The 13,398-nt window shown below is 35.4% G+C and overlaps 1 protein-coding gene across 1 annotated transcript in view; it reads left to right on the forward strand.

The window, feature by feature from the left end:
• Window positions 1-691: 691 nt before the first annotated feature.
• The window catches only part of LOC143572930 (D-galacturonate reductase-like), a 47,415-nt gene continuing 34,708 nt past the window's right edge, over window positions 692-13,398 (forward strand). Inside the window, exon 1 of the mRNA XM_077057952.1 lies at window positions 692-1,014. Within this exon, the coding sequence (XP_076914067.1) occupies window positions 692-1,014 (323 nt within the window). The remainder of the gene's footprint in view (window positions 1,015-13,398) is intronic.

Below are 13,398 nucleotides of genomic sequence, written 5' to 3' on the forward strand. Positions count from 1 at the left end.
ATGGTTATACATGCCAATCATGTCATCAACTAAAATATTCATTAACAAAACAAAAGTAACATTAATATTTCATAGTCAAGACGTACTTTCTGCGGTTCTTGTTCCTTACCAAAAACCTTCTAGACAAAAGATACACCTTTGCTTTCGCATGCACTTGGGTCATTTGCACCCATTTCCCAACTCTATTTAAACAACCAGGAACATGCCTACTAAGTTAGTTAAAGTTTCACTGTTTACTTGATAACCTGACGCTAAGTTTAGAATTTTATATTTGTTCACACAAACTTTCTGACGTAGCATGCTAGAATAATACGCTTACACATGTAAATCCGCCAATTAAAAGAAGATGCTTTAACACGATTCTTTGGTTTGGGTTAATAAAATTTCAGCAGTTGGTCTTAATTGGTTTAATTTCTATAATATGATAATTAAACAAATAATAAATCATCAAATCAAACTTCTAATTTCTTTGTCAATCGGTACCTTTTTAGACGAGTAACTTATAATCATTAACCCCTTAAATAGAAACATCCACTACAACATTTTTCTTCCTCCTTTCTAAGAAAAAATCCTCTCTAAAAAAAGTAATAATAATAAATAAAAATATAAATCAACCTTATATTAGTCCTCACAAGACCATACTCAACTCATTAAAAAAACCATCATCAAAGTTCCAAAAAATCACCAAAAAATGGCAACTATTCCTGAGAGGATGATAACTTCTTCCCAAGGTGCCCAGCCGGTTCCCACGATTGCTTTAGGCACAGTAATGTTAGGAGCCACAGGCATTGAAGCGGTGACACCATCGACTATTATCGAAGCCATTAAGATGGGTTATCGTCACTTTAACACGGCAGCAGCATACAAAAGCGAGAAACCTATCGGGGAAGCCATTGCGGTAGCTCTAAGATTAGGCCTCATAAAGTCTAGATCAGAAATTTTTATTACTACTAAGTTGTGGTGTAACTCGGCTGATCGACATCTTGTTGTACCTGCCATCAAGGAGAGTCTCAAGTAAGATATTTATAGTTATGTCCTAGTTAATCCTAATCATCTTTTTGAGAAACAAATATTAATTAACTTATGTATAAGTTGTATTTTCTTTGTACTAATAGGCGAAATATTCTCAATCCCAACTAACTAGCTTTCAATATATTACAAAACTAGGTTAGATTCCTGTGTTTAATTTGGGATGGAATAAATAGATTAATTTAAACAACTTACATAATTTGAAATACAATAAACATGCTCAAGAGTTTATTAATATACATATAACTAGAATAAATTATATGTTATACTAGGTTTATCCTCCGTATTACGTGGATTATTTTACCTTTTTCGTTTTTTAATATTTATGTTTTGGATCTTAATTTTCTTTGTTGTAAGAAAATTAATAATATACTTAAGGTTTGACGATGAAAGGGTTTTACAAATAAATGATATGTTATAACCCGTTTAAAAGTTATTTGGATTTGGTGACTCATGACCCGTGTATTTTTTTTACTATAAAATTGTTTCTTAACTATAAATAATATCTTTTTTTTAAATAGGATATTAATTTTTAATATATCTCTATTTTATAGGATTTTCATATCAAATATTAAGTAAGATTAGTTTTTAATTTAATGAGATGTTATAATCCGTTTTAAGAGCTATCTAGGTTTGGTGAGACCCATACCAGTGATTCGGGTCAGGAGAAGCCTCCATTTACAAATAAAACAATCTAGTGGCTTGAAAGAATTTATGAAACAAACAGAAAGCTTTTAAAAATTTCGTTTATATATATTCTAGATTCTAGATAGATGAAAGAAATTAAATGTTAGAAGTTTCATAAATTTATAAATATGATGTCGTATACAGTATACTCACCATTTACGTTGCTTATAGGATTCCATATAAAGTAACTAATAAAATTTTTGATTAAAGTATCTTAAATATATATAAACGAAACCTTTAATAGCTCTCTGTTGCTTTCTACATTCTCTCCGGCCATCATATTGTTTTTTTTATAAGTGGAGTCTTCTCATGTATTTGACTCGAATTCACAGGTATATGGATTACACCATAGCCTTTAAACGGGTTATAACATCTCATTAAATTAAAAATTAATCTCATCAAATATTTAATATAAAAATAATATAAAATAGGGATATATTAAAAATAAATATCCGATTTTATTTAAAAAAAAAAAGATATTTGTAGGTCCTCTAAATGGATCCCAAGACTTGACTCGGATCAATCCGTGTTGTTGGTTAGCGGAAATCACCAACGACACTCAGATCTCGGATCTTAGTTTGTTTGGTTTATTTGCTTGAAAGAGAGAAAATGAGAGAAGTGGATGAGAGAAAGAAACTTCTTTTTTTTCCAAGAGTTGTGAAAAGGGGTTGGAGTTAATTGGATAAATGGGTTAAGTGGCCCTTTTATAGGGTCCCCATTTATCCAAAACTTACAAAATAAACGTACAAACTAAACGTACCGAGTACGTACTACACCGACTAAAAGCAAACTAAAACGACATATACAATCCTAAAAACAATATAGAATATTGGCCCTACAATCTCCCTCTAGGATTGAGTATGTCGAGGAACTTTCGTCAAGTTCTTTACTTCGTCTTTATTTCTTGAAACTTAGTACTTGTCTTGATCCAGGATCTTGAACCAGATTGGATCTTGAACAGTTCTTTATTTTCCAGTCTTATAGACTTGAACTTGAATCTTATTTTCTGGGAAGGATCGGCAATAGCAAATTTTAGAAACATCAGATGCGGGAGGCTCGACATCTAATTTTCTCTTGTTGACTTTCTTGAGCCAACTGGTTTCTTTCCTTGTCTTCAGATACAATCAGTTCTTTTTTTTTAGTTTCAACCACCAACTTTCACGTTCTCGTTTTCTTTTTAAGTGCTTCAACATCTGCAACTCCAAGCAGACTTGATCTTGATCTACCTGTCCATGTATAGCTGCACAAACCTTAGAACGATAAGATTCGCTCACAGACCCTCTCGAGGGTCAAGAAGAAATCGTTCATAGGCCCTCCCAATTTCAATCCCTCAACTTGTAAATGATTTGTTTAAGTCCCAGATTTCTAACGAACTTTGCATGAACGACCTTGACAACAAAACACATGATTTTGAATGAAACAAAGTTTAACAAAATATGTACGAACATAATAAAAACTTAAAATCTTTTTGGCATTTTCATATATTTTAAATATAACGAAAATATATACAAAACATTTTGAAGTTAAAACTAAAATAAAACAAAATCCAAATAAACAATAAAAGATAGGAGTAAATATGAAATTAATATTATATATCAATAATATTTACAGAAAACGTTTACTAAATTATTTTTCTGAGAAAGATCACAACATGGAATCACATTATCTGTTAAAGTTCTAGATCACACTTCTATTTGGACATTATTATGCCAAGAACCCAAAGTCGATTGTAGATATAATTTGTCCACTTTAAACTTAACAAGTATTTTGATGTCAACATGATACGTTAATGAAAGAACCTGGATACGGATCTAGATCTTGATAACCACGATACACATGTTGATTGATATACGATTAAGATGTAATACGTTATGGAGAGGACAATTTGACAGAGTAACGAGGGAGAATAATCACTGAACTGAAAAACTTAAAAAACTTACATTAATGAATAATTTACAGACTATATATAGGGGATGACCACATTCGTTAACTTAACAGTTAACGAATGTGTCATTCGTTACATTAAACCATACGAATGAACTCCTCATTCGTTAATACTTTAACCTATAACGAATAGCCCTCATTCGTTATCTCATTCGTTAAACTGGGTTAACGAATGAGCTTACAATTAGACGAATGTGTTACATTCTTTACAGGGTAACGAATGTAACATTACATTAGAGCGAATGGCTCATTTCGCCATATTTACATTAAGACCCCTATACTTTATACTAAATACATTAAATGCCCTGATAAAGACTGAGACGTACAAAACGTGTATCAACAAACTCCCCCTCGTCTCTAGCTCTTTATCATACTTTAGCGTTGAAACATCTTTGTCTTCTAATCAACGCAGCTATGAATCTTGTATGCGTAGCAGACACGAAGAACCCTCTGAAACTGCATTGCAAGATCATAATCCTTTACATTAGCGAATCTTATCTGACTTGTGAATAACGCATCGTTGTCAGACTCAAATAGATTGACCAGCCACATCGGATCAATTACACGTAACGTCTTCGTGCGTAAACCCTGGCCATAAACAATAACCGCTTCACCTGTATGATTATCATCATACCAATAATTAAATGAGGTGAAAAAACTCTGAGGGAATATCTTCATCGGAACCCTCTTCATCGTCTTCGGCGGTTTCACTATTAAAATTAACTTCCTCCATCCTGTGCGTGCATCTATCTCGTCAATATATTTGTGTTTCGGCACCTGAGGCTAGAAGAATTTGAAACCAAAGCGGGTTTCATGCAATAACTGCTTGTAGAACCAGCTAGCCCATTTATCGTCTCCACGATTAACAAACGGACGATTAGCTAAGGTTCGTACATCCCATCGAGGCATAGATAAAATATCGTGTGGGCGTTTGAAATAATAAATACCATGCTCCCACTTAACGATATATACCTTAAGATCTGAATCGTACAGCCATGCCACCATATCACCTTTAACGTCTTTAACAGGTTTATACTTCTTCATCTGGTATGCAGATTCTCGAGCTTTCTCAACTTTCACATCTTCTAGATCATAATATTTGAAAGTCTCGATCATCTTATTCATCTTTTCAATATTATGCTCAAACATACCATCAAAAGCATGTTTCCTCTTCTTCTCTGTAGTGGACACATAGCTCGATTCAGCAGCTTTTAACTTAACTTTTTCTTCCTGTAATAGATGCTCTGTTGCATTGAAATGCTCAGTTGTAAAGAACGGAATACCCGAGTCATTGTTATTATCTGTGTAAAACTCTGGATATTCTTCAGCAGTAACATCTTCCACCTTCACTTCTTCAAAATCAGTTACATTCCCATGAGGAATACCTGTATCAGTACTATCTTCCATCTCCATATCCACATTCTTACCCAATTCCTCAATCTCATCATCATTTAGATCCAGAAGTAAGGCAATTTGTTCTTTTGTTAACGAATGATCAACAAATTCACCTTCTTCGATCTCATCAGCATTCACCATACTGTATACAATCCCATCCATTCCTACAAACAGAAGCATGTTAGCCGGAATAACATCTATTGGCTTGGCTCTCGTGTAATCTTTATATGGAACAATCTGTAGATTACTAGCTTCAGATCCACCACCAACACCAACATCAGTCTTATTACCCGCCGACGGTGAAGAACTTCCGCCCGGTTGCTGATCTACCCCACCCCCTGCACCATCATGGTCATCTTCATTATTTTTCAACTTCTTTAATTCATCTTCTTTGCATGTCAGTTGAAGAATAATCTCCTCTTGTTTGTCTAACCTCTACCCCTGAGCAGTAACAAGGGCTCGAAGTTCTTTATTATCACGCTGAGCTGTAAGAAGACGTCTCAGTAAGTTTCGTTGCGCTAGCTCATTTGCAGCTCGATCTGCTTGCATTTGTGTGTGTTGTAAATGCAACAGATTCATCATATGAAACCATTGAGCGTGAGGAGCCATAAGATAAAAATTAGGATGTATTGGTTGCATAGGACCCTGAGGATGACTGAATGTCATAAAGGAATGCTCAGGCCTCGGCAACGGTATAGGTGTAACAGGAGTAACAGGTGTAGTTGGCTGCAGTGTAGGCATCTGTGCCAATACATTATGTAATATATCTCCAAACTGAATATCAGGCCTCATAGTAGTAAGAGTTGGAGGCATTGGAGACGTAGGCAGTTGCACAGGTGTTGGTGAACGAGGAAAATCTGGTATAATATTAGAAGTAGGAGATCGTGGAATCTGTGCACCTGGAACTGGAGAAGCAGTAGAAGATATAATAGGAGTAGAAACAGCAGTAGAAGGTACAAAAGGCTGGCTTGGTATCTCAATCCCCGAACCCCTTCTAACTCTTTGTTTCTTGACTTTCTCCCCTTCTTCTGTCATCGGTTCTTTACCTTTACGCTTACGCTTCTGTTCATAACTTAACTCAGCTTGTGGTCCTGGACCACTATCACCACCATCATCTCCACCGTCATTACCATCACCATCTTCATGTTCCGAATCGGAATCGTCATGAATCCAACGATCATTAGATGGCGCGACATAATCAACATATGCTAAATGACCAATCAAACGTTTGAACTTAGGTCGATCTGCCAGACTCTGCCCTCTATAAGATCTCAACCGTCTCATAGTTTCTTCGTTCATGTGTTCAAGCTTTATAACATAAGCTTGATCTTTCTCCAAGTCTGGCACCAAGTCGTTGATCATCATTTGCAGAAAACGAGGATACATTAAGAATTTGTGTCTGCTGGTGATATTCTCCTTCAGATGATAGTAAACCAATTCAGAAAAATTGAATGGTTTATTCAGCACTAGGGCCACAAAAGCAGATTGTAACATCACCCTACACTCGTCGAAACCTCCTTTCCGACCACCCAGGCAATGTATAAGAACATGAAGCAGATACTTGTATTGTTCACACAAGTTCGCTTTGTTGTACATTGATTTACCTAAATCTCCATTATACTTTACTCGGCCGAATAATCCTCTTATCAACACTCGATCGAACTCACACCTATCATCAATAGTATCATGAAAACCCAGTGAGTCTCGAATAACTCCAACATCTATCACAACACGCTTATTCTGAACAACTGCTTCAATCTGATTTTCTGCTTCATTAAAGCTGGCAGTATTCCAGAATTCCCTAATATTCTTCTGATATACAACTGTTCGGGTAGAGATGGCCTTGTAGATTCTCGAGCGGATGAGAAAACGAATCATACCCCCAAAGATAGGAGTATCTTCAAAGTTCGGATCTACAAATGCACATATGTTGTGGCTCTTATTCCAAGACAGTGCCATATCTGTTTAGAACAAACATACATTAGTAAAATATTCCAAAATAATCAACATATTAACGAATGACTATCACATTCGCTAAAAACTTTAAACGAATGTGACATTCGTTATATATTAAAAGAGACATTCGTTAATCATTAACCTATTCGTTACAAGTAACGAATCAAGTTTAACGAATAACTCAGATTCAACTATCCATTCGTTACATTAACGAATCAGATAGTTATTCGTTAATCCATTAACGAATCATGTTACATTCGTTATAAAGATAACGAATCAGACTCAATTATCAATTTGACTAACCCAGGAGTCAAATTATAATCAATTTTGACTAATCAAAGTCAAAACCGACGATATTCATCGATTAATCTTCTTGATTTCCAAACATTTTAACAATTAATCAGACCACACATGTTCGGAAATCAGTTGCATGTACTTAAAACAATAATTTTTGGTCTAATGTTGATTCATTTAAGAATTTCAATAACAGTTAATTCATCGTTGAATATTCATAGCTTTACTAAAGCAATTAACACTCAAAAACTGATGAAATTCCACGAGAATAGTATAGTTATGATCGCCATTACCTGTTGAAGCCAAAGAGATCAATCAATGAGGCTAATATGCAAGTAATGAATTCTGATGAAATTTTGGCAGAGTTTCGTTAGAGAAGACAATGTAATAGGAATTAGGCGAATGAACTGTCATTCGTCTAACCTTGGGATTATATCCAATAATTTCACGCGAATCAAGGTCATTCGTTCAAAATTTGAACTAACGAATGGCCTCGTTCGTTAACTGTTGAATCTCTCATTCGTTAAATTGTTAACGAATAACTAAGTCATTCTTATTCGTTAAGTGTTTAAACGAATGTCTTCCATTCGTTATGCACAACGGAAACGAATGTCTTTATAACGAATGAGAAACTCATTCGTTATGTTTAAATAACGAATGGCTTTACATTCGTTAAACATGTTAACGAATCACCAAGTTCCTTAGCGAATGAGACAAAATTCTCATTTTAAGGAATTAAATAATCAATTAAATCCAAGTTAGGTTTTAATTGCATACATTAAAATACCCGATCACCGTGGATTGGTAATACTTAACTTAAACGGATTTTTACATTAAAATCATCAATTGTTACCAATTGAAAATACGTTAAGCACGATTTAACTTAAACTTTTGTTCCGGGGTTAAACTCTTTTTCCTTTTCTCAATGATTAATTCGCTAGCTTGGCAAATCGAAACTAAAGCAGAAGAATATAAAATCTTTTTGTATATTTTGAAAATTTTCAAGTAGCAAAGAACTAAACACAGTAAATGAAAAGCAGTACATATTTTTGTGAGTTGAGTAGGGAATCATATTGACTAATAACGTCCTAGACTACACTTCAATTTTGACATTATTATGCACGTAACCCAAAGATGATTACAGATATAATTGTCCACTTTAAACTTTAGACAGATCCATCCGTAACTTTACGATACATTTTAAAGTTCAATTAAGCACAAATCTTATGTGGAACCCACCTGTCAGACACAGTTTCATATCTCTTATACAGTGAATTTCACATGTACGTTTTTTTCAGTTTTCTTTGAATTGATTAGCTATGACTAATACAAAAATAATAAAAAGAAAATAAAGCAGAAAGTTAAAATTTTCCCTTAAGATCGGTATTACTACACGCAGATAAGGTTCCATTTTAACAAAAATTAAAAGATAACAAATAAGCAGAAGCTGCATAAAATCTTAACTCTCAATTCGGATAATCCCGTATTATCGCGCGGAGAAAGTCCAAGATTTTATACGAAACACTAAGAAAATAAAGCAGAATATCCAAATCTTAACCCTCAGGTCGGATAACCTTATCGCGCAGGAGAGAATCCAAGATTTGAATAAAAATAAAGAAAAAATAAAGTTGAATTTCTTTGCAAAATTAAAAATAAAATAAAGCAGAATTTTCTTCAAAAATGAACGCATGCATACACAGCAATCTTAAAATCTTTTGATACTTAATACAGATATTAACTATGCATCAAGATGTAACACCACTAGATTTAGCAAGCATTTAGGTTTATATCTTTTCAGCACTTATGTGATCTGTTAAGCCTATCATACACATCATACAATTGATCTTACGGCACTTTTTAGTCTAGTTTATTCATGTGTTAGGTCCGCTAAGTCAATGTACTATCATTTTCCCTTTTTGCTTCAAAACTCAATTTTGAGGAGCATTTTTCAATGTTTTTGGATTTTTCAATATTTGAATGTTTTTGGATTTTATAGAATTTTTATGTACAACGAAACCACACTATTTTTGTATTTTTCTATTTTCTCCCCCTAAAAACAGTAAAAAATGAAATAACAAACAAAACAAAAAAAAAATGATCTAACCAAGCTTTTGAATTTCTGTAAAAGATTTTAAACCATTTATACCAAGCAAGTATTGAAAACGCGTTTTGTCAAAAGCTTTAGTATAAAGGTCAGCCTTTTGAAAATCCGTATGAATTTTATCAATTGATATTAATTTCTTTTCATAACAATCAAGAATAAAGTGATAACGGATTTCAATATGTTTTGTTTTTGAATGTTGAACCGGATTTTTGGTGATAGAAATTGCAGCAGAATTATCAATAAAAATAGGAGTAGTAAGAAACTTCAAACCGTAATCCCGCAAATGTTGATGGATCCAGAGAACCTGTGAACAGCAACTCGAGGCCGCCACATACTCCGCTTCGGCTGTTGAAGTTGAGACCGTTGTCTGCTTCTTACACTGCCAGGAAACAAGCCGGTTTCCTAAGATTTGACATCCCGCCGTTGTCGATTTGAAATTGATCTTGCAACCTCCATAGTCCGAGTCAGTAAAGGTGGTGAGATCAAAGTTGTCGTCTTTGGGGTACCATAACCCGATGTCTGGAGTTCCCCGCAGATAATGTAAGATACGCCTTACTGCTGCCAGGTGAGTCACTCGGGGACTCGATTGATACCTAGCACACAAACAGACAGCAAACATAATGTCCAGTCGAGAAGCAGTCAAATACATGAGTGATCCAATCATAGCTCGATATAGGGTCGGATCTACAATATCCTCCAATTCATCCGGTGATAAATTGTGACACACGGGAAGAGGAGTAGAGGGAATTTTGCCATCGGATATCTTGAATCGTCTCAAGACATCGTTCACATATTTTGTCTGATGGATAAAGATCCCAGCGTCAGACTGGTGAACTTGCAAACCCAGAAAGAAACTCATTTCTCCCATCGAACTCATCTCGAATTTTGTCTGCATTGTTTTCTCGAAGTCTTTGCATAAACTATCGATTGTCGAACCAAAAATAATATCATCCACGTAAATTTGGACGAGGAGCAGATCATCACCCATATTCTTGTAAAATAACGTACAATCCACAGTTCCCCTTTTGAATCCACTTTCAATCAGATGATCAGCCAACGTGCTGTACCAGGCTCTCGGGGCCTGATGCAAACCATATAGAGTTTTGTTTAAATGGTAAACACGCTCAGAAAAGTCTGGATCCTCGAAGCCAGGAGGCTGTTTCACGTATACTTCTTCATGAATTGCTCCGTTCAAAAATGCCGATTTTACATCCATTTGATAAATTTTGAAGTTTTTGTAGGCTACATAGGCAAGAAATATTCGTATAGCCTCCGTTCGTGCCACCGTAGCATACACTTATGTATAATCTATGCCTTCCTGTTGATTGTAACCAAGAACGACCAAACGCGCCTTATTTCGCACAATAACCCCACGATCGTCCTTCTTGCACTTAAAAACCCATTTTGTAGGAATCGCCTTTTTAACGCGATCGGGTTTGTCAATTAAGTCCCATACACCCAGTCTTACAAACTGTTGCAGCTCCTCCTGCATAGCTTCAACCCATGATGGTTCCTTGAGTGCCATTGCGACACTTGTTGGTTCTATCTGTGATAAAAAGCAGGTGTATTGTGCGATACTAAGGATACCCGAAGAGTACAAATCCGCATAAGCACAAAAAATCGAATCCTCAGTAGGAGATACATTATGATCAGATTGATCATCACATATGTTAGCCAATTGGTGCCTTGTGCGAACCCCGTCGTTCACATCACCAATTATCTGATCCTGTGGATGTTGCGAATGAATCCGTAAAGTAGGATTCGCAGGAACAGATACATTATTACCTAAATTAGTAATATTCTCCTCCGTAGTGTCTAAAGAGACAGATGATGAATCATCACTGATTAGAATAGGCTCGGTAGGTTCTTGAGCATCATCTACCAGTACAGACGATGAATCAACAAAATCAGCATCATTGGAAAATTCAGAAACATCGTTTGACATTTCAGATACATTAGGAGAGTCACTTGCATCAACCGAGGAAAACCTTGGATTTGGAAGACATTGATCCTCCAAATACGATCTAACGAGATCTTCAGGTATATCAGTAACTGTTGATGTAAATGAATTAAATAATCGTTTATAATCGAACATCCAATCGGGTCCTGTACCAGTTGGTGGAGTAGTATAACTTTGACAATCAACGTGATACCATTCCTCTACGCAACCAGAAGAAAGATTGAAAATCCGTTTCTTCGGAGAATTATAACCCAAGAAATAACCTTCAAAAGCTTTCTCATCGAACTTTCCAACTTCTTTCTTCAACACAGTACATGGACACCCAAATGGTTCCAAATACTTTAAGTTCGGTTTACAATTATATAGAAGCTCGTAACTAGTCTTCTTAAGCTTCTTTACCATTAGTACGCGATTCAAAGTGTAGCAAGCAGTATTCACAGCTTCCTTCCAGAATTGAACAGGTAGCTTAGAATCAGCCAGCATTGTACGTGCAGCTTCAATCAACGTACGATTCTTTCGCTCAGACACACCACTGTTGAGGAACATAATGTGCATTGAATTCCCGATGAATTCCTTTCTGAATACAGAAGAAATCCAATACATTATTCCTGAACTCAGTTCCATTGTCACTACGAATTCGTCTCACTTTCAGATTGTAAAGTGATTCGATCTTTGTAATAAGGTTTTGTATCAGCATAGGAGTTTGATCTTTCGATCCCATAATTAACACCCACGAGTAACGAGAGAAATCATCCGTCATAACCAAACAATAAAAATCTCCAGCAATGCTAGCACGGTTCACTGGACCAAAGAGATCCATATGAAGTCGTTCCAGAGGAGTAACGATATCGTTTAGTGATTTGGTCGGGTGAGATTTCTTCTTTTGTTTCCCTTTCTTGCATGCGACGCAATGATCATTAAATTTAAAGTTCTTGAGTGACACTCCATTCACTAAATCATTTGTCATCAAAAAGTTCATTTTTTTTAAGTGAATGTGTCCCATGCGTCTATGCCAAAGAATAGAGTCTTTCTCTGTTGCTTTAGACACGAAGCAAGTAGATGAGGGCGAAACTTTGACATTGTAACTCATGTCAAGTACATAAATATCATTTGATCGAGGTGATCGCATGACAACCATGTCTTCTGGAATTGTGAATCCTGGTTAAAGAATAACACATTCCTTGTCGGTAAAAATGGTGGTAAACTTTTTATCGCAAATCTGTGAAACACTCAACAGATTGTGATCCACCTTTTCACAATAATTAACCTTTTCAAACGTAATTCTACCATTTGAAACTTCTCATTCTTTTGTAATCATCCCTCCTTGATTACCAGCAAACGCCACATAACCCCCTTGAATATCTTTAATGTTGTGCAGAAGGTCTATATTACCGGTTATATGCCGAGAACATCCGCTATCCAATATCCATTTTTGAGTTGATATGGACCTAGATGTACCCTGCATAATCAAGTAAAATGATTAGTTCAAAAAGGCAGCCCAAGCCTCAGTCTTGGGCCCTCCCTTTGAAACCTTTGGAGAACTTAATAAATTAACACACATATTCGGTACTTGAGAATAAGTGGCAGTTTTCTTAGATTTCTTCTTAAGACAACCATCACGGATTCTTCCCGAATCTGTGTTTGAACAAATGGGTTGAGCACGGTCAACACAAGTGTTCAATACATTAAGTGCATCAATCCGAATAACTTTCCTCGGATTGATGTTTGAATACATTATCAAAGAATCATCAACTTGATTTTCTTTTATGTTAGAAAAATCATTGTTGAATAATTTTTGATATTTTCGATCTTTGCTTTGCATCGTCTTGAAACGTGACCCGGTTCACCACACTTGAAACATAGTCGAGAGTCTAAACTTCGATGTGATGATGTACTGGTCGGTTGTGATAACAAAGTTTTCAGATTATCAGATTTAGGTGTCTCAAAAGTGACCTTCTTTGATGACTCATGTTTTAAACCCTTCTTCGTTTTGTAGAATTCAAGATTTGTCAAATTCGATGAATTTTCC

The sequence above is a fragment of the Bidens hawaiensis genome, unplaced genomic scaffold (assembly GCF_021521415.1).
Source record: "Bidens hawaiensis isolate Kalapana, Puna unplaced genomic scaffold, B.hawaiensis_p1.1 tig00026176_1, whole genome shotgun sequence".
Classification (NCBI taxonomy): Eukaryota; Viridiplantae; Streptophyta; class Magnoliopsida; order Asterales; family Asteraceae; genus Bidens; species Bidens hawaiensis.